The sequence below is a fragment of the Hemibagrus wyckioides genome, linkage group LG01 (genome assembly GCF_019097595.1).
Source record: "Hemibagrus wyckioides isolate EC202008001 linkage group LG01, SWU_Hwy_1.0, whole genome shotgun sequence".
NCBI classification, from domain to species: domain Eukaryota; kingdom Metazoa; phylum Chordata; class Actinopteri; order Siluriformes; family Bagridae; genus Hemibagrus; species Hemibagrus wyckioides.
Window position 1 is genome coordinate 11,235,142 of NC_080710.1, and position 26,933 is coordinate 11,262,074.

A 26,933-nucleotide genomic window follows, 5' to 3' on the forward strand; every position below is an offset into this window, starting at 1 on the left:
GCCAGGTCTTCGTTTTCTTCTTCTTATTATTACTATTATTATTACATGACATAAAAATATGACTTTACATTGTGCTCAGCTTTCTCTTTTGCTTTCTCCACTGCTTTCTGTTATAATGCGTACAACATCCAGCAATACAGCTGGACCTCTGAAGGATTTGTGGTCAGAGACTGAATCGTGGGAGCAGACATGTAAAAAAAAATCAGGCACACACTTTCCTCTTCTCATTCTGTCTCCTACCTCACACACATACACACATACACACAAACAGAAATCAGAGGGAGCTCTTTGGGAAACGGTGATTTCCCTGGCCACAGAGTGCATGAAAGGGTGAGTTGGAGTTGGAGTCTCAGACACGATGCCAACTGCTCTGAAAGTCGGAAAGGGTCTTTAAAACAATCGCACACAGTCACAAATGAGCAGGATACAAAATAGCAGTGATATGTATGCTTATGCATTCCACTGAGCACTTGTGACGTTATGTGGTCGGCTGAATTTCTAGGCTCTCCTCTGTGGTAAAGTGGTCTTGAGATGAGTGCTTGAATATGTGTTTTGAAGGAAGAAGGTAATCTAGCTCTTTGGAAACACTTTCTTTGGAAGGTATTCTAGCTTTCTATTGGACTTACTTCATAGGGTATCTGTGGGAAAATAAATAAAGGGGAAAGACCCAGGTAAAAAAAAAAACAGAATGCTGAAGAAAGTATTATGGGAATGATTAAAGGACATGTGGGAAAAGTGAAGTGGAGGCTTCCTTGGTTGGGTGCAAGGGCTCTGGAAATTTCCAGCTTGCCATGGTTACGCCACAGGCTGCGTTTTGTGACGCACATCTGAGAGTAAAAAAGGTTACAAGTCACGTCAAACACTTAAGAGACTAATATGCGGTCAAGGAAAGTGCTATTGTGTAAAAAAAAAAAAAACTTTGCAATCGAATATTTAAAATTATATTATTATAAAAATCTTATACATTTCCCAGTTTACAGCAATCTTACAATGCCTGTCATGCAGTAAAAGAAAGTGGTACAGTTTATTAAGAAAAGATAGATAGATAGATAGATAGATAGATAGATAGATAGATAGATAGATAGATAGATAGATAGATAGATAGATAGATAGATAGATAGATAGATAGATAGATAGGTAGATAGATAGGTAGATAGATAGATAGATAGATAGATAGATAGATAGATAGATAGATAGATAGATAGATAGATAGATAGATCGATCGATCTCCAGTCTCCAGTACTTCCCTTGTTCAAAGGCGTTGTAGGCTGATTGACGTCTCTAAATTGCTTGTGTGTGTCTAGTGTGTCTGTGATTGTGCCCTCCAATGGGTTGGCACTCTGTCGAGAACGTCCACTGCCTTGTGCCCTGAGCCCCTGGGATAGACTCCAGGCTCCCTGCAATCCTGTGTAGGATAAGCAGTATAGAAAATGGATGGATAAATAGACAAACAAACAGATAAACAAAGAAAAAAAAAATCAAACCATCTGTTCCTCTTCCTGGGTTTCAGTCCATTACACATTTGAGAATTTATCTAGATATTGCCCATTGTTTTCCAATGAGGTTAGAACTACTTTGTATGTTCATATAAATAGCAGTTGCTATAAATATGATTTTCTGATACCGTCAGTTAGAATAAACTTCAGCCCTCCCAACTGTGTTTGAAAAACTGCTATCACCCAATCAGGGACCCCCTTTCACTCGAGTGTATCAATATGTCACACGTTTTCTATACCTCCTTCTTCCTCCACTTTCAAAACTCTCACTCATGTTTGCATGACTCAACCACCGAGCTGGTTTCATCTTTCAGAATGATGAGCAAGCTGGACAGGTGAGTAAAAAAAAAAAAAAAAAAATTCACATAATATTTAGAAAGCTAGTGTAAATGCTGAAAATGCACATCCTATAGAATCTGCTGCTGGTGAGGATTTCAGGAATTATTAAGGGAAAAATTTAAACTGAGATTTTTATGAATGGAAATATGTGTAATGATATGATCACAATGCAATTTTCAAACTTTTTCATTAACAGAGGATGAAACTGAGAGTGCTAGATATGTCTGTGTGCGTGAGAGTGTGTGTGCGTGAACGTTTATAGCTTTGCACACGTTTATAGCATTGCACACTAATCTGTCTGTAGCTGTTGTTGTGTTGTAACTGTTGTGTTGTAGCATTTCCTACATGCATGACTGCACGAGACATTTAAACTCAGAAGGCCAAACCATTAGAGACAAAAAGCTGTTTACTTGTCCATTTAACAAACTATTATTGTTATATTAAATAAATGATTATTTATTATTAATGTTATTATTAATTGTTAATTAATTATTAAATCATAATGAACAACAATTAATTACATTATTATGTATTATTATTGTTATAAAATAAATTTCAATTATTTAGCTACTGCAAGTTACAATTTATTACAAATAATTAAATACATATTACAAGTTGAATAATATTATATTTCTGTTCTATTTCAAAATGCATTACATTTACAAACTTATATCAATTATTTCAATCCACCCTCGACATATTGTAAGCATTTTCTAATTAATATTACTAATAATCTTACACCTTGCTACAACACAGAAGCAAGCTTTGAAATATTTGATCATTATGGTTAATAATAGTTTTTGGGGCTTTGGGGCTATTATTCTTTGCTGCAGAGTGCTGCTGACTCAGAGGAAGTTTATTTACCACTATAAGAACGTACGCTGGGCACGTGGGAGAAACGAGACCTACCTCTGTTTTGTGGTTAAGAAACGCAACAGTCCTGATTCGCTCTCCTTTGACTTCGGACACCTGCGCAATCGCTCTGGCTGCCACGTGGAGGTAAGACGTAAATGGACAGATGCAACTGCAGGAGGAAAAGAGATTTTTAGGATAAAGTCAGGGCACTGCTACAAACCCACCATCATACTCAAACCTGGGCATATTCAGTGCATCCGCCATCAAAACAATTCCCATGTATGGATTCAGGGATTTGTCTAATAACATCCTACTAGTATAGCTACTAAACGGATGAGATGAAAATAGATATGAATAACAATCAATAACACATATTATCCTTTTTCCTCCTTTGAGCTTCTCTTCCTGAGCTATCTTGGGGTACTGTGCCCGGGTTTCTTGGGTTCCGGTGTGGATGGCATCAGGGCAGCATATGCCATCACCTGGTTCTGTTCCTGGTCACCCTGTTCAAACTGTGCCCATCGCCTTTCTCGCTTCATGTCTCAGATGCCCAACCTGCGGCTGCGCATCTTTGTCTCACGCCTCTACTTCTGTGACGAGGAGGACAGTCAAGAGCGAGAGGGACTCCGGTGCTTGCAGAGAGCAGGTGTGCAAGTGTCTGTCATGACCTACAAAGGTAAAAATAGAAAAATTGTAAACACAGATTTTTTTAAAAATATATCAGCTTTCTCTAAAGCTTTATCAAAGCCTACTGTAAATAAATTAGCTCAAAAATTAGGTTAGATGAGAGATAATTACTTTTAGACATACTTCCCCAAGATAACTTTATGAATAAAGTTACACGATGACCCTAAACTCTTAACCAGGACAATGTCCCAGGTACAGGCCATGTGATGGGTGGGGAACGATTTAGTAGTCCATTCATATGTAGAATAAAACCATCTGAAATACATCTATTTGATCAATAAGGGTCAAAATTCAAGTGTGTTGTCTGCAACTCATCAGATAAATTAATATTACCAACATTTAATATATTAGTTACATCCATTTATGCAGGTTTGCTAAGATGTTGCATAAGTCAGATGCACAAAAGAAAAAGAAAACAGGAAAAGGAAAGAAGCACTGTTAACTCATGGAAGTATATGACAAAGTTCTTAAAGCACTACTCGTCTGAACGTGTTATAGTCGGATTATGTGTTGCAGCTGTTTACATTTTGAAGGTTTTATGAGTTTGAGTGTGTGCGTGTGTGTGTGTGTGTTTGGGGGTCCTTGTGAAATGGCTAGTCCTGGGTACACACACAGAGGGCCACGCTCTACTTCACTGTTCACAAATTTTTTAATACAAATTTGCAAGTGTGAGATATTCTCTCTCCACAGATTATTTCTACTGCTGGCAAACCTTCGTCGCTTGTAGAGAAAGGGGTTTTAAGGCTTGGGACGGCCTTCACCAGAACTCTATCAGACTGTCCCGGAAACTACAGCGAATCCTGCAGGTAATAATAAATACCAACATTTCAAGGACAGCATTTTAACTTCAGCTAATATAAAAGGGTTTAGTGAGTAGGAGCAGTGCAAATGTCACAAATGTACAACTTCATCCACTCTGTTTTCTTTTTTTATCTCTACAGCCTAGTGAGTCTGAAGACCTGAGAGATGGCTTTGCTCTGCTGGGCCTCTGACATGACATGACAGTTTACACGACAAATGATTTATGGTGCTGTTAAACAAAATTTCCTGAGACTTGAATCACTGAAACATTAAGCATTTTTGTGTCCTAAATAGCATTATTAAAAAAGGGGGGGCGCTGTGAACGTGCTACTTTTCAAAATACTACAATAAAGAGTTTTTGTATGAAGAGTGTGCACTATATTTATTGAGTCATAAGGGTTTTGGACAAGAAGTTAATTTTGTTAGAGGTTTTCAAACCATTATTGTGTTGTGCTTCACAAAAATAAATAAATAAATAAGAGGTGCCGTTGATGCGGAAGAACGTGGTGCGCGGATACACGGTGTTTTACGACGTTACCGGTTCCGTTAACAGCCGAGACCAAAGCTGCAGCAAACAAGCGGCTGAATTAAAATCCAAGATGGCGACCGAGGTGGAATACGAGTCGGTTCTGTGTGTCAAACCTGACGTCAATGTTTACCGAATTCCGCCGCGAGCGTCGAACCGCGCCGTCAGGTAAAAGCCGTGATACCGCGGAGCCATGACCTTCATCTTTACCGGCATCTTTCACATCATCTTTCACATCCTGTTACACCGGAGTTCGTATTCATCAGGAATACGCTCTCAGCATCATTAGCCATTTTAATACGTGTGGTCTCGTGCCGTGTTTACACTCAGAATGCCCAAATCCATAATTGCATGTGAATTGATGCTACACAGGATTTCAGGGCCTGTACGCCATTACATAATACACACACGCAAGGTGCAGGGATTGAGTGATGGTAATAGGTGTGATTGAGCTTCTTCCCGTGCCGGAAGGGCTATTGAAATTACCCAGTTTCGCAATCTGTCTCGACTTTAAGACTTCTGACATCACATGTCACGAAGCCTCATCATCTGCGACACTTAAACGGCTGCGGCTCTCATCAGCGATTCATTTCAGTGACCTCATGACCGGTCAGAGGTTTCCTGGAGTGTGTAATCAGTAAGCAATGGCTTGCTAATATGTTTTGCTTGCGTCGGTGTGTTTGAAAGGATGTTTGAAGGATAGATTGAGACACCGTGTTTACGTTTTCATTGAATATGCTGACGTCAGTAGTTTCCGGACAATGACTGGACGGTGGTGTTTGTTTTATCCTGTTCCTGGAGGATGATTGGTTCATCCACAGTCGCGTGGGAGAACTGAGGATAACTAGAACACGTTTCACTGCTGAGTAATAAATGATTATTGGACAAATCACTCCAGTGGGGATCAGAACGTGATATCTCTCATGAAAAGTCATCTGATCATACCAGACGGATAATGAACCATAAAATTAAGCATGTTTGCTCTTGGATTGTTTCCTTATTAAAGCTATGACAAGAGTGTTACTCATCACAAGGGTTTAACGTGTTTCAACGTAGTTAAAAAGTGTTCCCACTTTCATGGATCCGTCTTGTCTTGTACGTGAACTCAACATTACGTATATTCAGGTAGACTTTTTAGATATATATACGTTTAGTAAGAAAAACAAAACCACAATGGACTGCGCTGTGAAGAGACAACATTCCTGGTGATATCACAGTTTTGTTTTGTTTTTCCTGTAGTGTTTTATTTGCTTTACTTATATTACGGTTCTATTATACTACAGCAATTTGCCAGCAGTTACAAGTTTGTATTAATTAAACATCACACTTTGTCATTGTTTATATCTAGGTTTATTCTATATCCATGAGACAAGTTAGTTCCTATAATCACTAGGCAGCTATAAACAGTCATTCCCTCATCAGCACATTTTGTTTTTCTCTCTTGTGAAGACAAAACGAACATGTTTCTGGTTGCATTACCTAGAAACTGGAAAGCGAAAAGGAAACTTACTGACCCCCACGATGTGAGACTCCTTCCGTTAATGATAAATAAACTCCAAACAGAGATCTTCATGCTCTTTGTTAATAATAACACCATCACATTCTGTTCATCTGTTTGCTGTTAGGTTCCAAACATGTTGATATTTCACCATACAAGTCCCTGTGTATCAGCTGCTACTTCAGAAACAATAACAGTACTAGAGAATTAAACATAAACCTATTGTTTATAATACAACTGCTGTGTTGTTACAGAGAATTAATCCACACATTGTGATTAGTGAATTCAGCGGCGCTGTTGTGTCAATAAATGTAGCCTAGTGTTAATATTCTCTGTTTGTCAACTTCTTCGAGTTTTGACGACTGGAAAGGGACCGCCGTAAAACAACTACTGGCCACGTGTTGTTTTGGTGGCACTCCATTCTGAGCACAGCAGTTGTCTTGACATGATAGTGTGTGTGTGTTGAGCTGGTATGAGTGTATCAAGCACTGCAGTGTTCGCTGGGCTCTTAAATGGCTCACAGCCACTTTTTGAAAAACAGTGAGGAAAAAACAACAGGCCAGCATCATTCTGTGAGCTGATACAGACTCTGAAAAAGTGGACCAGCTATATAAAATGGCTTCTTTCAAAGGTCAGGGTAAGTAAGTAACATGACTGAATGATGACAATAGTTACCATTCTTAATATTTTTAATACCATTAGGATTAGCTTCTGTCTGTAAATAAGACTGTTTAAAGTGGTTATGTCCTTGGCACCATTTTATTCTAAACAGATTAGACATATTTATTTTAAAAGCGATGTGAAGAGAATAAACACATACTTCTCTGTCCATTCATACATGTCCATTAATAAAAACAAATCTATGAATCTAAACTAACGTCTTTAGCCCTTTAAGTAATCTCTGGTCTGATGAGCTTCCTTCAGTTAAATTATTTACATAAATGCCTCTGATTTGTTAAACCACAACAGAAGATCTGCTGCAGAAGCTGTGCTTCTATACAAGAGTCAGTCAACTGTGAACAGATTTGTGTCACATGTTTATCAGCACTACTGCAGTATTTTAGTGTTTGTTTAAGTCAGCTGAAATACAGCCGCGTCTGAACTGCTAGTGTGCTAGCTGATGACCCCTGGCTTAGAGGATAATTATATATGGAAAAAGATGACGCCTGTAGTTTCTATCTTTACATACTGTATACAAGGCAATGGAGAAGAAAGATGTATGTAATAAAAAAGTGGCCAGTGAGAATCAAAGTGCTTAAAAACCCTAACATCGCTGTGCCTTAAGGGCCATACATACTAACATGCCAGTCACTACACTTAATAACGAGAACACGGATAACCTGATTGTTTGTTTATGTCTTGTAGGGCAGCTGATTGGAAGTTAGATGCTCCTGACTGGATGGGACGGATGAGAGTGACGGCCAGGGGAAAAATTGCCTATATTAAACTAGAGGATAAGATCTCAGGTCAGAGGAAGATAATAGCACATATACATAGACACATGTATGACACTCAAGACTAGTCAATTGAAAAGTAGTCTATATATATATATATATATATATACACACACACTACTCACAAAAAGTTAAGGATATTTGGCTTTTGGGTGAAATTTATAGAAAATGTAAAAGTTACAGTGATATTATATCATGAAAGTAGGGCATTTAAGTAGAAGCATGCAATGGTGATTTCCTCATCTCAAACAATTTATTGAAACAAAAGACAACAACAGTGGTGGGTATACCACAACAAAAAATGTCAATGTCTCAATAATTTGTCCATGTGCCCTTGACCATCAATTACAGCTTGACAACGACGTCTCATGCTGTTCACGAGTCGACTTATTGTCTGCTGAGGCATGGCATTCCACTCTTCTTGAAGGGTGGCCCTCAGGTCATTGAGGTTCTGGGGTGCAGGGTTACGAGCCTCTACACGGCGACTCAGCTGATCCCATAGGTTTTCTATGGGATTCAGGTCTGGAGAAAGTGCAGGCCACTCCATTTGAGGTACCCCAGCCTCCGCTGCCGTTCCCTAATGATGCGACCTCGATGAGCTGGAGCATTGTCTTCCATGAAGATGAAATTAGGCCTGTGTTGTTCATGCAGGGGCACAATGACTGGATTAATGATGTTATTCAGGTAGTATTGGCTTGTCACTGTACCCTTCACAAGATGTAGCGCAGTGCTGTATTGAGTAGACACACCTGCCCAGCCTGTAACACCACCACAACAGTGGCTGATGCAGAGAGCTCTCCTTGACATCTCCAACATCGTTGGTGGCCATCATTTCTGCTCAACGTGAATCGACTTTCATCAGAGAACAGCACTGAGGCCCACTGGTCCCTCGTCCAGCGTAAATGCTCCCTGGCCCGACGCCTGTGCCTGGTGGTATGATCAGGTACCCTTGCAGGTCATCTACCACGCAGACCACGCTGATGTAAACGGTTTCGAATGGTCTGACGTGACACTTGGGTGTCTCTCGCCTCCCTTAAATGTGCCTGGAGTTGAGTGGCATTCATCATCCGGTTCCTCAGGGCACTGTTCACAATGAAGCAGTCATCAACGTGGCATGTGGCCAAAGGACGTCCACTTCTATGCCTTTCTGTGACTCTTCCAGTCTCTCTGTATCTCTGTAGAAACCTGCTGATGACACTATATGACACTCTAAGCTCAGTGGCCACATCCTGTTTGAAGCCTCGCAATGGTGAGGTACTGTTGATCAATTGTTAGGTGTGGTCTTGGTCTCATGATGTCAAAATGTGAACAGCATGATGAAGAGGACTGTTTACATACCAATTCTAATTGAACCAGAAAATTTAATGGTCGATTCATGGATCAAACACCAGTTGTGAATTTTGCCGTTAAGCACCTTGTTAGAGAACAGCAAGTTATGTAAAAAGTACTGAAACACTGAACAGTTGGACATGTGCATTCAAAAGTGTAGAGAAGGTCAAATTAAGTTCACCTAAAGGTTATAGTGCATTTTAGGTGCATCCTGAAATTTCACCCGAAAGCCGAATATACTTAACTTTTTGTGAGTAAAGTGTGTATGTATATATATATATATATATATATATATATACACACACATATACACACTATATTGCCAAAAGTATTCGCTCACCTGCCTTGACTCGCATATGAACTTAAGTGACATCCCATTCCTAATCCATAGGGTTCAATATGACGTCGGTCCACCCTTTGCAGCTATAACAGCTTCAACTCTTCTGGGAAGGCTGTCCACAAGGTTTAGGAGTGTGTTTATGGGAATTTTTGACCATTCTTCCAGAAGCGCATTTGTGAGGTCACACACTGATGTTGGACGAGAAGGCCTGGCTCTCAGTCTCCGCTCTAATTCATCCCAAAGGTGTTCTATCGGGTTGAGGTCAGGACTCTGTGCAGGCCAGTCAAGTTCATCCACACCAGACTCTGTCATCCATGTCTTTATGGACCTTGCTTTGTGCACTGGTGCACAGTCATGTTGGAAGAGGAAGGGGCCAGCTCCAAACTGTTCCCACAAAGTTGGGAGCATGGAATTGTCCAAAATGTCTTGGTATGCTGAAGCATTCAGAGTTCCTTTCACTGGAACTAAGGGGCCAAGCCCAGCTCCTGAAAAACAACCCCACACCATAATCCCCCCTCCACCGAACTTTACACTTGGCACAATGCAGTCAGACAAGTACCGTTCTCCTGGCAACCGCCAAACCCAGACTCGTCCATCAGACTGCCAGATGGAGAAGTGCGATTCGTCACTCCAGAGAACGTGTCTCCACTGCTCTAGAGTCCAGTGGCGGCGTGCTTTACACCACTGCATCCGACGCTTTGCATTGCACTTGGTGATGTATGGCTTGGATGCAGCTGCTCGGCCATGGAAACCCATTCCATGAAGCTCTCTGCGCACTGTTCTTGAGCTAATCTGAAGGCCACATGAAGTTTGGAGGTCTGTAGCGATTGACTCTGCAGAAAGTTGGTGACCTCTTCGCACTATGCGCCTCAGCATCCGCTGACCCCGCTCCGTCAGTTTACGTGGCCTACCACTTCGTGGCTGAGTTGCTGTCGTTCCCAAACACTTCCACGTTCTTATAATACAGCTGACAGTTGACTGTGGAATATTTAGGAGTGAGGAAATTTCACGACTGGATTTGTTGCACAGGTGGCATCCTATCACAGTTCCACGCTGGAATTCACTGAGCTGCTGAGAGCGACCCATTCTTTCACAAATGTTTGTAAAAACAGTCTGCATGCCTAGGTGCTTGATTTTATACACCTGTGGCCATGGAAGTGATTGGAACACCTGATTCTGATTATTTGGATGGGTGAGCGAATTCTTTTGGCAATATAGTGTGTGTGTGTATATATATATATATATATATATATATATATATATATATATATATATATATATATATATATATATATATATATATATATATATATATATATATACACACAGACCACAATGGTTTTAGACCACAATAATTCATTAGTATGGTGTAGGGCCTCCTTTTGCAGCCAATACAGCATCAGTTCGTCTTGGGAATGACAGATACAAGTCCTGCACATTGGCCAGAGGGATTTTGAGCCATTCTTCTTGCAGAATAGTGGCCAGGTCACTACGTGATGCTGGTGGAGGAAAACGCTCCTCCAAAACGCCCCAAAGTGGCTCAACAATATTTAGATCTGGTGACTGTGCAGGCCATGGGAGATGTTCAACTTCACTTTCATGTTCATCAAACCACTCTCACCAGTCTTGCTGTGTGTATTGGTGCATTATCATCCTGATACACGGCACCGCCTTCAGGATACAATGTTTGAACCATTGGGTGTACATGGTCCTCCAGAATGGTTCGGTAGTCCTTGGCAGTGACGCGCCCATCTAGCACAAGTATTGGGCCTAGGGAATGCCATGATATTGCAGCCCAAACCATCACTGATCCACCCCCATGCTTCACTCTGGGCATGCAACAGTCTGGGTGGTACGCTTCTTTGGGGCTTCTCCACACCGTAACTCTCCCAGATGTGGGAAAGACAGTGAAGGTGGACTCATCAGAGAACAATACATGTTTCACATTGTCCACAGCCCAAGATTTTCACTGCTGGCACCATTGAAACTGACGTTTGGCATTGGCACGAGTGACCAAAGGTTTGGCTATAGCAGCCCGGCCATGTACATTGACCCTGTGGAGCTCCTGACGGACAGTTTTGGTGGAAAAAGGAGAGTTGAGGTGCACATTTAATTCTACAGTGAGTTGGGCAGCTGTGGTTTCATATTTTTTGGATACAATCCGGGTTAGCACCCGGACATCCCTTTCAGACAGCTTCCTCTTGCATCCACAGTTACTCCTGTTGGATGTGGTTCGTCCTTCTTGGTGGTATGCTGACGTTACCCTGGACACCGTGGCTCTTGATGCATCACAAAGACTTGCTGTCTTAGTCACAGATGCGCCAGCGAGACGTGCACCAACAATTTGTCCTCTTTTGAACTCTGATGTCACCCATAATGTTGTGTGCATTGCAATATTTTAATATTTAATATTTAAATAATTAAACCTTCACACTCTGCTCTTACTGGTGGAATGTGCAATCAATGAAGATTGGCCACCAGGCTGGTCAAATTTAGCCATGAAACCTCCAACACTAAATTGGCCAGTGTTTCAGTTTCATTGTCCAACCCCTGTATATACATATATAAAAATTATTTATATTATTTATATTTAGTTTTTTAATTAATTTGTACTGAAAAAGTAGACTTTTTTCTCCTATTTCAAAAAAACTGTCAAATTATATATATAAATATATATATAATATATTATTATTTATATTATTTATATTGTTTTTATTTAATTTCTTTGCCACACACTAAAATAAGAAAGACATTATACAAGGATTATAGAAAACATAAATATGTTTAAATATGTTATAAAGATCATTTTATTGGCACACACTAATGTCGAGTTAATAAATTTTTTTTCATAAAAAGATTTTTAAAAATCTTTTATAAAAAAAAAATCAGTTTTTTGGCATACACTAAAATTGGAAATGAATACATTTTATCATAAAAAGATTTTTAAAAATATTTTTTTAATTAGTTTTTTATTTGGCACACACTAAAATAAGAAATGAATGCATGTTATCATAAAAAGAAAAAAAAACTTTTTCGGCACACACTATTGTATCCTGAAAATGTGTTTAAAATGTTTTAAAACATTTTATTTGGTGTGAAATCTATAAATAAAAAAATCAAGAATCCAAATATGATAGAAGTACATTTCAGCACGAACAGAGTCAGCCTGAAAGTATAAATATATCTACATGCTGTTCTCTGATTAAAAACCTTATTCTGTTGTATGATAAAAATGGGATGAAAATATACAGAAATAAGTTTTTGCTGATTAAAATATACTTAAAAAGCAGCAACAGGAAAATCCTGCAGGTTTTCTGGCCATCGTGTTGTCCTCCTTTTATCGTCACCCACTTGCTATTTTTAAAAGCATGTAGTGATCCATATTAGCGGTATGTCAAACACTAAGGGCGATCTTTAATCTAATGTATAATTACTGATACACATCTGGGCCATTTAAGATTATCCTTAAAATAATATCTGGGAACAAGCAAAGGAGAAATCTAGTATCAGCTTCATGCAATTATTTTAAAATGAGTGGATTTTTATATAAATTGTAGGTGATATTTGTCTGTTCTGGGGGAAGGTGTAGAGAGCTGTTCCACTGATTAATGCTCTTCTGCCCCATCCCGTAGGCGAGCTGTTTGCTCAAGCCCCGGTGGAACAGTATCCTGGTATTGCAGTAGAAACTGTAAGTGACTCAAGCCGCTACTTTGTTCTTAGGATTCAAGATGACAGCGGTGAGTTAGACGCCATTTTATATTTTCAATCTGAATAAAATACCGTCTCTCATAATTAGACACTGAAGTCCCCTCTCGCTTTCTTTTTCAGGTCGCAGTGCCTTTATCGGCATCGGATTTGGCGATCGGGGAGACGCGTTTGATTTCAACGTGGCTTTGCAGGATCATTTCAAGTATGTTTCACGTGTTCATATCATTTAGATTTTATATCCCATTGGATTAGGTAATTAGAGTATGCTTTTAATGACTAATAGTCTCTCTTTTTTCTCCCTTCTCTTCTCCGCTCACTTTCTCTCTCTCTCTCCTCTCTTCACCCCTCATTCTCTCTCTCTCTCTCTCTCTCTTTCTCAGGTGGGTAAAGCAGGATAATGAGTTGAGTAAGCAGGCTCAAACTCCAGACTTGGGTCCTAAATTAGACTTGGGTTTTAAGGAAGGTCAGACTATCACACTCAACATTGGGGTAAAGACTCTTTATTTTTGCATACTCCTACATGTATTAAGAGATTATGCTGCTGTTTTTCTGTAATATAAATGTAAACAGTCATGTAAAATTTAAGCTCAAGCTCAGAGTTTTGAAAAATGTGGCTTGCAGTCAGTCCCTCCAGGATTTTTTGATTTTACCTACATTTGGGCCAAGATGTGTTGAATGAGCGCTCTTAGAAAAAAGCCCTCTTCCATTCACGTGAATCAAACAGCTATCATAAAAAGTGATTACAGATGAGAGTGATTGCAATTTTGCCAATTCAAGTAGTTTCCTGCAAAAAAAGTACAAACAAAATTACCTTAAAATAAATACATAAATAAATTTACCTCACCCCTATCATTTTTTTTCCCAGCAAAGCAAAAAGAGAGAAAAGTCTCGTCCACAAAGCTCAGGTGGACTCGGACTGCTTCCTCCTCCTCCGAGTGGCAAAATTGCTCCGCCTCCTTCAGCCACGCCCACCAATAACAACACAGAACCATCGACATGCAGTAGCAACATAGGTCTGTTGTGATTTACTCTCAGTTCTGAGAGGCCTTTAATCCTGAGCTATGTCCCAGGCATATTTTAATAGTGTCTTAGTCTTCATAATGGTGTTTGTTTAGATTTGATCTCTGTTTAAACTGGGATCGTGTTACATTTTAATTGCGAGCAAAGGTCAATTTCATTCAATTAATTATGTAACTGATTGCAGCAGAAATAATTTAAGATTCAAGATGTGCCATGGCAAAGGAGGGCAATACTTATGCAATGCAACCTTTTGAGATTTTTATTTTATGAATAATTTTTGTGGAATATAATGATTTTTCAATATTATGGGCCATCTTTTATAGCTTCGTGACACACCACAGTATAATTCTAGTCAAATTCAGTACTAGGGTGTTTAGGGGGTGAATACTGATACAAGGCACTGTACAGGTCTCGAGTGACTACTGTTCACATCTTGTCTTCTCAGGTTGTTTGCTGGACCTAGACAGCAATGATTCTAACACTTTGGTCCAGCCAGCTCCTCCTAGCACAAATGCTGACCTGTGGGGAGAGTTTACGTCTGACAGGTAACACAGCACCTGAGAAAGAGCTTCACACAGCAGTCCTTTCACATGGATTGAAACGTTTTTGATGCTGTCTGATGGCCAGGGTAAAAGCACAGTGAAGTCCATGCAGTCAGCTTTCAAGTTTCTTGTATGATTTGTCATATTTAAGGAGCTGTACATGGTATATTCATTATGAAAAAAGCTAGCACACCGTCTTCCTGGAGCTGGTTTTGTGCACAGGGGCGTTGTCATGCTGGAACAAGTTTCCTTAGTTCCAGTGAAAAGAAAGCATAATGTGACGGCATTCAAAGCAAATAATCCTATACATCTATGTTCTTCTGACTTTGTGGTAACAGTTTGGAAAGGGTTGGAAGTTCAATATAGTATATTCTAAATATGTCTGCTAAATCACGCAAATTATGTAGGCCACTATTTAAAAACTTTACCAGGAGGTACAGTCAAATGAGCCACATTAGAAATAAGCAGTGTATTTACTTTGTGTATTTTTTCCTTTAGTCTTCATTTTACTTTTTCAGCAATAGCAAGTTTCTCCATCCAGCTAATTTTGCTATTTCATCATTAATATGGAATAAATCTGACTGAAGAAGTCGGACACAATAACATGCTGAAACATCTGTTGCATATAGAATTACACAATAAATTGTCCATACCCAAATCGTGCCCTCATTGTGGAATCAGATGTGCTGTTATGGGAGGTATCTTCTCCTGAAGTGCTCTGTGTTTGCTCTCATGCTTTGATAGCATTCACCAGACCACCGCAAAACAACTACAAACTGTGTTGTGCTGGTCACTTAATAGTTTTCTCAGCTTGACCAAGCTACATTTAAAGGGTCATTGCATCCAATTATATCTCTATACCTTACGCTAAGGTGAGCTCCTGTAACGTTGGATGATTTTGTGAAAAAAAATCTTCATAAATCAAGCCACAAAAATATCTTAATCATTTATAATTAAGTTTAATATGATAGCAATTTGGTGTAGAGCAGGCATGGTTAATCTTTTCCAAAAGGGCCAGGCTCAGGTTTTCATTCCCACTGAGCAGAGGCCACATCAGAGTCTATCGAAAGCCAGGATCAGCTGATTAAACAGGTGGAATCTGCTTGAAATTTTGCGGATAAGATTGGGCACCCCGGCTTAGAGTCTTGATTAGATTTTACTAACCTACTTGGCAAGCTTACAAGTTCTCAAACTAGTTCTGGGTAATACAATGATCCTGCTTATTTATATACCTTGTTCTCTACATCTGTATTAGGACTGTAAAGAAACAGCTGGTTCGTAGCTTGAAAACATCATATATTTACACTGACCAGGCATACCTTTATGAGCACTGAGAGGTGAAGTGAATAACACTGATGATCTCCTCATCATGGCACCCTTTAGTGGGTGGGATATATTAGGCAGCAAGTGAACATTTTGTCCTCAAAGTTGATGTTAGAAGCAGGAAAAATGGACAAGAGTAAGGATTTGAGTGAGTTTGACAAGGACCAAATTGTGATGGCTAGACGACTGGATCAGAGCATCTCCAAAACTGCAGCTCTTGTGGGGTGTTCCCGGTCTGCAGTGGTCAGTATCTATCAAAAGTGGTCCAAGGAAGGAACAGTAGTGAACCAACGACAGTGTCATGGAAGGCCAAGGCTCATTGATGCACGTGAGGAGCGAAGGCTGGCCCGTCCGGTCCGATCCAACAGACGAGCTACTGTTACTCAAATATCTGAGTAAAAGTTAATTCTGGTTCTAATAGAAAGGTGTCAGAATACACAGTGCATAAAGGCTCAGGGCTGTTTTGGCAGCAAAAGGGGGACCAACACAATATTCGGCAGGTGGTCATAATGTTATGCCTGATCAGTGTATATTCTGCATCATGTAGGCCCTCATGTACAGCAAATAACTTCAGCACTTGTTCTATAATTCAGTAATTGGTCATTGTTGCCATTTATTATAATTGTAAAGTCTGTAAATGTGCTTCCTGGCAGTGAGGGCTTAAATCACACTAGGTTAATACATTTTATTTGATTACATGAAAGTGGTAACACATATTTAGAATAAACTGGCAGAAAACTGCATTATTACACCTTCTGTTGGAAAGAAACATTCAAGCAGAAAATAATTTCTTTCAGTTTTCAGCTTTTCAGTTTGCTGTAGCCAAGCTAGCTCAGCCATCGGTTAGAACCTTGCACTTTGTAAGCTACTGTGCTAACAAAGTGAGTAACCATTACAGTGACAGATTCTGATTTATATCTGGATTTATCTGATATATATTCTCTCTCTCTCTGTCTCAGCTTGTCATCTCAGCCCTCCAAGACGGAGTCTGCCTCTACAAACTGGGTCCAGTTCTGAGTTTGTGATGCTCACTTCATGTCCCTGTTCTTACTCATCAGACACTAAACCTATCGCTTAAGTTTACCCCATTCTCTCTCTCTCTCTCTCTCTCTCTCTCTCTCTCCTCCTCTCTACTCTCTCTCCCCTCTCTCTTCCCCCCTCCCCATCTCTCTCTCCTTCTCTTCCCCTCTCTCTCTCTCTCCCTCTCTCTCTTCCACTTTTTTTTTTGCACTGTTTAATTCTAACATCCACATTAACGTATTGTCCAGCAATTATTTAATTGTTTTATTTATGTTTATGTATTCTACATAGTCACTAGAGCCTCGAGAAGGACATATATTAAATGATGTGTATATTTGGAAATGCGTTTACTTTAACAGGAACAAGTTGTTAGGTGGAAAAGCTTCGTTTTCTAAGGCGAGCTCCAATGTGTTCGGTGTAAATGAAACGATTGTGTCGCCCTCTGGTGGTGCAAATGCAAAAAAAAAACAACAAAAAACGGTGTACAAAAAAAAAACTTGTAGTAATGTGAAGCAGCTGTGGTTACAGCACTGCGTTTCGTTTCCAGCATCAGTGCTCCTTCCTGACGATATGCAATCAGTGTCCTTTGGGGGGAAAAAAATGTCAGGAGTTCATTCACTTACTGTAAAGCACTGATGTTCTTACTGCACCTTCACCCCTTGCTTTCTGGGAACTGCACTAATACGTGGAAAGGCTCTAATAAAAGCCTGATCTGTCCTAGCAGCAATATTCAAATGAATGCCATCACACAGAAATAAGAGGTCTAAGTCCTGATGCCTTGCGATAGCACATACTTTTGTGGCTAGACCAAATTTTTCCATACTTAAAAAGACTCGACATTTAAACGTGCGTCTCACACGGCAGATTGCAGTGTTCTAGTGTGCAGTATAGGTAACCCAGCTATTTTATGTGACTGTAACTGTGACAATGTTTATTTCTGACAGAGGTGAATTAGCGTTACAATGCCAGCTGTTGCTGCTATTATTTGTTTTGTCTTTTTTTTTTTCTCCTATCGTGTGTTCATTCTAGTTCTATACAAATATGTATAATCTCAAAAACACTATGTTGTATATGTATAAATATAAAAGTCAATGTAATAAACAATACAAGTCGATTCATGAGAAAGCAGATGTTTGGATTCAACTTTTATTGTCTTTATAGCATTATAAAACCACAATTATTGACATGACAGGAAATATTTTATTCGGCATATGAGCATCATATGTTTTTACACTGAATTATATAAAGTGATCTCATGAACATACAGTAGTGAGATAATGTGGATATATTCAGCATAATATCAGTCCATATATACAGTAGGGTCCAAAAGTCACTTTTATTTTACTTTCTCTTCTAATTTAATGCAAATTGTCAACAACTTAAGGGAAAAGTAGAGTCTTTGAAATATTTGCATGAGTTTCGGAGTTGTTTAGTATTTGGTTTGTCTCTTTTTTTTTTTCTTTTTTTTTTACTTTAATGACAGTGTAAACTCAAGCTGACATGAACTCCCTAAACTTTATAACACTCCATTTTAGATCAGGTCTGTGTTTTAAGACTCGTCTGAACACATGCTTCAGTAGAAGAAATCAGACATGAGGAAAATCTGACCTTTTGTACAAAGTAGTTAATATCATCAATATCACACATTTGCTTATGTTAAAATCGGGACCTAGAAATCTAGCTGAATCTTGATGATTAAATATTATTCAGAATTTTTCAAGATTCTAAAAGGTCTCAGGCTTTTGGACCTCACCGTACGTCCTTCAACTTGCAGTGAGAAATTATCTTGCAGTAATAAAGAAAAGAAAATATAAGATAGAGTTTATGAAAAAGCACACTGGCCCTCAAAGATGAACACAAAGTACAACATAACATATAGTGCTTGGTTAAATGCGTTGATCATCTTTCTAACCTGTACTTTTTATTCAGTTTTGTTCAGTCAGTCCCTGCATTTGTCCGAGTTTCCCCTGTTTCGGTTTTACTGCGAAGCCAATATTTATTTTTTGTTGACCTCTGAAGTCGTTTGGGCCAGCCTGATTTCTCTCGGCATAGTTCCGCTAATAGAGAGAGAGAGAGAGAAAGAGAGAGAGAGAGAGAGAGAGGGAGGTAGGGCTGGATGATTAGCAACAAAAATAGGAACAAAAGAAGTACAGACTCAGCTCCAACAGTCTTGGTACCCTTGATTAAGATGGGTATAAAGGATATAAAAGTGTAGTCCATTCATATCAATTAAAAATGAATTTTAACCTCACAATGAATTTATGATATAAACCTAATCTTTAACTGAAGTACATATCTTCTAAGAAAATACTTTTAACAAAGCACATATCTCATTTATTTACAGTCCTGGATTTCCTACTTTAGTACTGCATTCTCCCTCTGACATTATAACAGATCAGACTGATTCGTGAATACAGATTAAATCTCAATGAATCTGAGTTCTGCTCAAGATCATCCAGGGTCCTAGATTCACTCATGTGTTCTTTTCTCTATGGGTTTTCAATAAAGTCCAAACCTTGATCCTGTGCACAAGAAACTATTTTCCAACGTTCTTAATCTTAAATTGTAGATCAGTGTAATGTTGCTTTGACCAAAACTGCTGCCGGATTTCATGTGAAATCTCTTGGACCTTTATGGACTCCATGATACCCTGTATTTTAAGAAGATCCCCACATCATCACAGATCCTCAATGCCAAACCGCCTTTGCATGTTTGCTGCCAGAAAGCATTATTTCTGACTCATCTGACCGTACAACCACGTTTTTTGGCAAGGACATGGTGTCTAATTGTAGAATTGGAAACTTGGTGAACCCAAAATGCTTCCATCTTTTGCAAATGTCCAAGAAACTATTCGTTGAAGAAAGTTGAAGAAACTTTTGACTCTGTAAAACATTATCTTCGTTGTAAGTTGAGGCAAAATACACTTGCTTCATTTTCTAAACTTTATAATTATTGTTAGTGGATATGAGCATTTCCTGGCATGTAAAAGACCAATTTTATGTGGACACCAGGATACCCATATGTGCTTTTTTTCCCCCTGTTTGCCTTTTAAATAACCTCCACTCTTCAGGAAAGTCTTTCCACTACATTTTGGAGTGTGACTGTGGGGATTTAGGTTCATCAAGGGCATTAGTGAGGTCAGGAACTGATGTTGGGTGAGGAGACTTGGGGCACAATCCGCCTTCCAGTTAACCCCAAAGGTGTACACTAGGGTTCTGGCATTAATTTGGGGAAGTCTTTTGGAAGTAACAAACTTTTACCCAACTAGTTTAGCTTTTATGGATGTTACCTGATTTATAAAGATCAACATGCTTTAGTTGTTTTTTGTATTCTGAATGATTAAGAAAAGTTGGCTGCTAGATCATTTTTAGAGCCCAGTGAAACAGGAAGTCGTGGAGTTTCTGAACGCTTTTAAAAGAAGTAAATTTAGAGAAAATATAAATAGTAAAGCTTTATAGAATACTTACAGTTTGTTTACACAAATGTCTAAGAGTGCCAATGATTTGTACAGATATGGTTTTGGTTAATATATTTATTATTATTATTATTATTATTATTATTATTATTATTATTATTATTATTATTATTATTATTAAATATATATATAAATTATTAAATACATTTAAATTATATTTACTTTAGTTAATGGTCATATTTTCCACGTTAGATTTCACTAATTATTTATTTATTTATTTTTTACCAACTTTACCAAGGGTGCCAATAATTCTGGAGCAGACTTTACTCTAGTTATTGTATTGAATTACACTAGACTATTATATTCAATCAAAACACACCTCATGGAAAGATACAAGTATTACTGCATTTAAAAACACAATTCTGCCCTTTCTGTTCAGTACAAGACAATTTGTTAGATGTCCCACCTTTCAGTAGCTCCTCCTGTGGACACACAGTCTTCACACAGAGCTCTTTGTTGATGACGTAAACTCGACGAAGACTACAAGAGACAGAATTAATGTTTCATTCATTGTCTAACACGCTGCATTTCACTCCTGACCTCTTTGACACAGGCAGAGATGGTGTAGAAGATGATGTTTGTTCTGCTCTTGTTCTCGGCAGTAGTCCTTATTGCTCACATACATACTTTTCCTTTTCTGAAAATATGTGACTACAGCTCCTGGATCATAACCCTTCATCTAAAACTCAACTTTGACAAAAGTGGTCAAAGCAACAAAGTTACTGAGCAACAAAGAGTTTCATGATCATGATCATAGTCCATCTGACATGTGTGGATAAGAATCTTGGGGAACCGTGACTAGGAATTTAACTTATCTGTTTAGATCCCTGAAGCCATCAGATCCTGCAGATTTCTATTTCAAAATATTACTAGATATGACTACTGCAAATCTCTGTGTTTTCTTCATGCACAGTAGCTCCTGGCTGCCTGGTCTTTATCCTCCCTCTTTTTCTGTCATGAGGTCACACAACTTACTTCCTGTTTCAACAAGAATGCAAATTCAAGTATCTTGCAATTTGCATTCCAGGCACGAAAAGGCTCCGGACCGTGTTATCTATATACCCTAGTTCCTACCTGCACACCTGTGCCGATTGGCTGATTGGCTTTCTGCACTTATATATGTACACACTAACATTTGTTGGTCTACTATCTTAACCATTTTATCAACTTATTTGCGATTGGTTTAAACATATGACTGATTTTCTCACTGCAAGTCTGATATGAAATTTGTCAGGACTCTGTTGGCTTTCAATGTGAGATGTTCTACTTTTACTGGTTCAACACCTTGAAACTGGAGATGCTTATGAACAAGCACTTGGAGCATATCAAAGAGCAGAAATGGGTTTGATATCACTATTTTCTTTGAAGATTGAAACGTTTGTATGGTTTTTGATTTGTTTCTATGAAAATATTGCCCCTAGTAGGTTAGGAAAAACCCGAAATACTTACAAACAACTACAAATACTCAAAACCCCTGAGTGTCTATGTTCATATGAGCCATTAAAAGCACCACTGTGGAGTGTGACATTACAAAGAAATTTAATGCTAAACATAAACACAACAAAACAGGAGGAAAATTAGGGTTTTTTGGCATCTGGTTAAAAAGAGGATTCCAATAAGAAACTTGTTGAGGATTCTATTCAGAATTTCTATCATATTTTGGAATTATTATGGACTTATTATACAATTCCTATAGGAATTGTCTTATAGGACAAGATGTAAATAGCACTTTTAGGGTCCTAAAAAGGTCCACATGGCAATTTTATGTGCTCTTTCAAGTCATTTTTTTACTAAGCAAATAATACTTTTTTTTTTTGCATTTTGATCAAACTTACCTCAACGTACACATTGTACAGAGAATATCAAGTATGTTTCACACTAGTCAACCTGCATTAATTAATTAATTAATCGTATTGTGGGGGTCTATCTGCGTACGCTATGTGTGCTCGAAATAACAAACCATCAAACTACTCTTTGTTCCCTCAAGTGACCTTCCACTGTGGTCAAAAATTACTTATCGTACTACTTATCGTAGGACATAAATAAGTACGTTCTATATGAATCTGTTGATACTGTATACAGTTTCTGAAATTGATAGAGTTGCTGTATAAATGTGTTTACAAACCTTTATTGCTTTTGTTACTAGGAAAGACAGTCAATTTTGTGCTAATATTGTGATCATTGTCAGCACAGTGTAAGAAATGAACTGTTTAAATGACCAGTACAGAGATTGAGATATTATATTGGATGTTATGATTTTAAAACTCCTACAGTACTTTCTGTCATTTCCAATAACTGTTCTCCAAAAACAAGTTGAATTCCAATAAGCTTCTAAGAAACAAATAAGATCCCACAGGACAAACTGACAGTTCAGTAGGATTTTCTGACGCAAGGGATGTTACTTGTTATATTTTATTTGTTGTTATTACATATTATTTCGCATTATAGTGTGAAACTATAATTGCATCAGGTTATTGTAGATTCGCTGGGTGCTTTGTTTCACCGTACTTTCAACTATTTATCTGCTTATGTCATTCTGGATGAATGTTTAAAGCTTCAGTGTAAATGTGTGTACTGTACATGTGTGTATAATATACCTATAAATACACATGGAATGGAGGCATGTCTTCGTAGGCTGATGGACAGAGTACATCCTAGTACAGGGGTACATCTCCTCTCTACAGTCTATAAGACACAAGACGGCGTCACACTGTTCTTTCTCACACTCTCTGTTTCCAATTCTTGCTCTGGTTTCTATTGATACTCACCGCCTGGCACTTCTACGACTGATTCTTCTGTTGAAGAAAATAAATAAATAAATTAGATATCTTAACAACAAACGAACAGACACACTGATCAGAGTGAATCATATGAAGTTATTTAATCAGAAACAGGACCAGTTTCTTCATCCTACCCGTCGGCTGTGCCCAAACAGCAACAAGCCCTGTGCGGAAAAAAATACGATTTTGCAACAACAGCGAGGAGAACAAATGATCCATTGTTGACACCAGTTAGCGTAATTGATTTGTGTTGTGCAGTTTGGATTGTTACCACAGAAACAGTACAGAAACACAACGGTGGGATAGCAGCCCATCTCTCAGAGTAGTTTGGGATCTATGGGAAAAAAAAGGCTGAAGTAAACAAACAGATGGTTTTCCACTTAAATTAACCTTTTAAAGAGGAGTTTGTTATATTTAATGCTTTGCTGTTGCAACGTTCCCATACATTTTGATTCACTTTCACTTTTACTCCAGCCACAAGTCCTTATTCTTCTTAACGTGGTCTACATTTCTTTGTGTGTGTACTCATTTCTGTAACAGGACATGTCGCAGTGTAAGTGAATATAATGATATTCACTTACTAGTTTATATTCATCTTTATTTGTATCTGGATTGGGCTTTTAAAGACTGGGAAATAAAAAGCAGAGATAGAAATGCCAACACTGCCAACACACATGTGGTAGCTTGTGGTTAAGGTGTTGGCCTACTGACCAGAAGGTTGTGAGTTTCAATCCCAGATTCACCAAGCTGAACCCCTGAGTGAGGCCTTTAACTCTCAATTGGTATTTTGTATAAAAATGTGACAAAAAAGGCAAGTGGCTCTAGATAAGGGCATTTGCCAAATGCCAGAAATGTACTATTCAACAGCATCAGCTACACCAGTTTATCCTAAATGGTCTAAACCAGAGGTCTGTGTCTTTAATTTATCAGCTCTTCTTATTGTTTCACCTGCTTATGATATCTTCTCAGAAATTTACTTGGTTCTTTTTTCTTGAAATATAAACAATCTTTTCACAATTTATATCGCTACAACCCTGACCAGGCAGTTACTAAGGATGCTGTAAATGCAGTGAGCAGTTCTGCAACTCCATGTTAATGAATGTGTTGTGTGAGCTTCATATCTGGCACTTGTTTGCTCTTTGTGTGATGGTCTTTGCTTCATCCTTTTGGATCCTTTGCTGTCCCCATGCACAAATCCTTGAATTTCTAGCAAAAGAAGACTTTATAGGTGTTGACCAGGAACAATGTGGCAAGCTCTGAAATAATATTTGGTCAGGAGTGGTCTTACTGTGTTCCAGGGTAGATGGACGCTGTGTGGCAAGATACGAGGCACACCCAGTACACATATGGCCTTCTGTCAGTAATCTTCATTATTTAACTGTGTTTAATAAGCTACACTGCTATGTGCCATTTTATTTTATAGATAAATAGAGGAATATCTTCTCTAAGAAGCAATAAGTATACTGTAACTAATAGGTGGATTTATGTTTCTAATCCTTTCCAAATCAGTTTTCTCTCTCTCTTTCAAGATATGTGGAATGTAGCTAAACCTAATACAGCAATCAAAGGACGGAGAGAGAAAAAGATCCTATTTATTTATTTGCTTCTTCAAAGGTTTTGCCCTGGATATCAGTTACAGCTGTTCCATCTTTCTCTCTCTCTCTCTCTCTCTCTCCTTTGCCTTCCTGGACCATATTTTAGTGTAAGGCCTCCAAGACATGAGTTCACACTAAAGAATGTGCTTTCAAACCCTCCCTGTCTCTGTCTCTGTCTCTGTCTCTCTCTCTCTCTCTCTCTCTCTCTCTCACACACACACACACACACACACTTTTATATGTGTTGTTTATCCACAGTGTACTAACAAAACAATTTAAATTGATCAATGTATGCATGCATCCCTGTTAAAGTTCATGGATTTGCTCCATTTACAGACAGACAGACCGATACACTTATAAACACATTTTCAGTTTTAAAGTAAATGTTTCTAAATGCAAACTGATGTCATAGTGAAGTGAAAACTGCATAACTTGGACAGTGCTCTGTTATTGGTAATGGAATGAGACACTGCCAGAGTGAAAACACTTATTTCTGAACATCATCAGTTTAATCACACAGAGCGTGCATAGCCAGTTTGCTGTAGCAAATGTGATGTTATAGTGAGGCGTGAGAATGCTGATGGTTAGAAGGTTAAATTCAAAATAGGCTTGAATACTTACAATTCTCCTTTTGTGGCTCTGTCTGAATCTATCAATCTCTCCTTTTCTTTTCTCTCTTTTCCCTTCTAGCTCGTTCTCTCCGCCTCTCTCTCTCTCTCTCTCTCTCTCTCTCTGTCTCTCTCTCTCTCTCTCTCTCTCTCTATGTTTTTTTCCAAAATGACTGAATGTGGGCATTAGAAATGTCCTGCCTGGCAGATGGCTTCATATGGATGACTAATCTATTCTGAAAAATATTTACTAATGCAGTGTAGAAGCCTATCTATCTATCTATCTATCTATCTATCTATCTATCTATCTATCTATCTATCTATCTATCTATCTATCTATCTATCTATCTATCTATCTATCTATCTATCTATCTATCTATCTATCTATCTATCTATCGATCTTGCATACCAAAAAATATAAGTCCAAAAAAATTAGGAATTAGGAAACACAAAAACCTTACAAAAGCCTGGTTACATAAGTGCCCACACTTATTTATTATTTGCCTGTATTCAGAACAAACCATTCATAGCTCATGTTCAGAAGTAATTATTATACAGGTGTCTTTAATGAAGTAATTCGGATTAACCCCAATAAAGATCCGTTGTTCCTGTAGGATGCTGAAGCCATGGTCCTTACAGAGCTTACAAAGCATGCATGCTGTCTCATTTGTTGAAATCTATCAACCAGGAGAAGGTACAAAAGAATTTCCAAAACTGTGTGTACCATGGAACAGTGTAAAGGCCATCATCAACGACAAATAGAGAAAATAGAGCGTCACAGTGACGTCAGCAAAAACAGGACGTCCCTTCAACATGTATAAAAAGGACAAGACAAAAACTTACCAGGAAGGCTGCCTGGTAGACAGTAAATGTAGTTAGAAGAGACACATACTGCTTGAAGCCTCTCTGGCAGTCTGAACTTAAAAGGAGAAAGTGCCTGTGTAATAAACTCTTCAGTTACACACTTTGAACACCAGAGATCAGCACAGTCTAAGTTGGATTTTTCTGCAGGAATGAAAATGAGTAAGCTGAGATCGTTTCTCCAAAGCAGGCCACTTTACTCAGTTGGCTTTCTCAACAATGTCTACTTCTTGTCAGTCTCAGGTAGATTATAAGAAAGGGATTTTAAGTGGACTCTTCCTATCTCTGGATTCATTCAGCGACTCTATTTAGAATTGAAACCTGATCAATACAAAACACATAAGTGTAAGGATCATTTTGCTTGTTCTTTCCACAGCTCCATTTATTAAACCAGACCCTCACCATGCATGCGACATAATACTGCACAGAGCAGCACCAGAAGAGCAAGCGGCGGACAGGAGAGCCGACAACACGTTGACGGATGGATTCAGCGGTACCTAGCATGAACCAGTAACACAGCGTGACATGAACGAGCTGCCTTGTCTTTTTTTTGCACTACAAGTGTATTGCAGGAATGGTGTGGTGTCAGGGGCTTGACAAAGCACACACAAGGGCCAGGCTGTGTCTACATGCCAGGCTGTAAACACTGGATCATCTCCAGTGTTGTTTATTGGTG

General features: G+C 38.6%; 3 protein-coding genes and 1 long non-coding RNA gene across 7 annotated transcripts; 2 read left to right on the plus strand and 2 right to left on the minus strand.

Annotated features, from left to right (window-relative positions):
- Positions 1-1,221: 1,221 nt before the first annotated feature.
- Positions 1,222-4,508, plus strand: aicda (activation-induced cytidine deaminase). Its single transcript, XM_058391598.1, has 5 exons — positions 1,222-1,831; positions 2,669-2,834; positions 3,087-3,366; positions 4,068-4,183; positions 4,319-4,508. The coding sequence occupies exons 1-5, from the start codon at positions 1,716-1,718 to the stop codon at positions 4,367-4,369; spliced, it is 729 nt and encodes a 242-aa protein (XP_058247581.1). The 5' UTR covers positions 1,222-1,715; the 3' UTR covers positions 4,370-4,508.
- Positions 1,277-6,487, minus strand: LOC131354236 (uncharacterized). 2 transcript variants are annotated; one of them, XR_009204725.1, is made up of 4 exons: positions 6,219-6,487; positions 3,173-3,358; positions 2,745-2,859; positions 1,277-1,405 (listed from the first exon to the last, which is right to left on the minus strand). It is a non-coding gene; the product is annotated as an uncharacterized LOC131354236 (long non-coding RNA). The 2 variants fall into 2 exon arrangements; XR_009204723.1 differs by having other exon boundaries at positions 2,745-3,358.
- On the plus strand, positions 4,711-18,437 carry necap1 (NECAP endocytosis associated 1). Of its 2 annotated transcripts, none has more exons than XM_058391578.1 (8): positions 4,711-4,872; positions 7,568-7,668; positions 12,958-13,062; positions 13,154-13,235; positions 13,414-13,522; positions 13,899-14,046; positions 14,499-14,598; positions 16,878-18,437. In XM_058391578.1, exons 1-8 carry the CDS (start codon positions 4,778-4,780, stop codon positions 16,933-16,935), a joined length of 798 nt encoding a protein of 265 aa, XP_058247561.1. In that variant the 5' UTR covers positions 4,711-4,777; the 3' UTR covers positions 16,936-18,437. The 2 variants fall into 2 exon arrangements, with proteins under 2 accessions (XP_058247561.1, XP_058247570.1); XM_058391587.1 differs by lacking the exon at positions 4,711-4,872 and adding an exon at positions 4,925-6,839.
- Positions 18,387-26,363, minus strand: mfap5 (microfibril associated protein 5). 2 transcript variants are annotated; one of them, XM_058391619.1, is made up of 7 exons: positions 26,240-26,363; positions 23,465-23,527; positions 23,328-23,357; positions 23,182-23,208; positions 23,011-23,098; positions 20,820-20,893; positions 18,387-18,995 (listed from the first exon to the last, which is right to left on the minus strand). In XM_058391619.1, the coding sequence occupies exons 2-7, from the start codon at positions 23,505-23,507 to the stop codon at positions 18,874-18,876; spliced, it is 384 nt and encodes a 127-aa protein (XP_058247602.1). In that variant the 5' UTR covers positions 23,508-23,527; positions 26,240-26,363; the 3' UTR covers positions 18,387-18,873. The 2 variants fall into 2 exon arrangements, with proteins under 2 accessions (XP_058247602.1, XP_058247594.1); XM_058391611.1 differs by lacking the exon at positions 26,240-26,363 and adding an exon at positions 25,410-25,522.
- Positions 26,364-26,933: the final 570 nt, after the last annotated feature.

Coding starts and splice junctions, on each gene's coding strand:
- mfap5 (XM_058391619.1), bottom strand. CDS start 23,507: ATGGGCTGCTATCCCACCGTTGTGTTTCTGTACTGTTTCTGTG. Junction 23,358..23,464: donor GTTTCTGTACTGTTTCTGTG/GTAACAATCCAA, acceptor TTTTCCGCACAG/GGCTTGTTGCTGTTTGGGCA. Junction 20,894..23,010: donor CATTCCATGTGTATTTATAG/GTATATTATACA, acceptor TGTCTCTTGTAG/TCTTCGTCGAGTTTACGTCA.
- necap1 (XM_058391578.1), top strand. CDS start 4,778: ATGGCGACCGAGGTGGAATACGAGTCGGTTCTGTGTGTCAAACCTGAC. Junction 13,236..13,413: donor GCTTTGCAGGATCATTTCAA/GTATGTTTCACG, acceptor TCTCTTTCTCAG/GTGGGTAAAGCAGGATAATG. Junction 13,523..13,898: donor CTATCACACTCAACATTGGG/GTAAAGACTCTT, acceptor TTTTTTTCCCAG/CAAAGCAAAAAGAGAGAAAA.
- aicda (XM_058391598.1), top strand. CDS start 1,716: ATGTCACACGTTTTCTATACCTCCTTCTTCCTCCACTTTCAAAACTCT. Junction 2,835..3,086: donor GCTCTGGCTGCCACGTGGAG/GTAAGACGTAAA, acceptor TCCTCCTTTGAG/CTTCTCTTCCTGAGCTATCT. Junction 3,367..4,067: donor GTCTGTCATGACCTACAAAG/GTAAAAATAGAA, acceptor CTCTCTCCACAG/ATTATTTCTACTGCTGGCAA.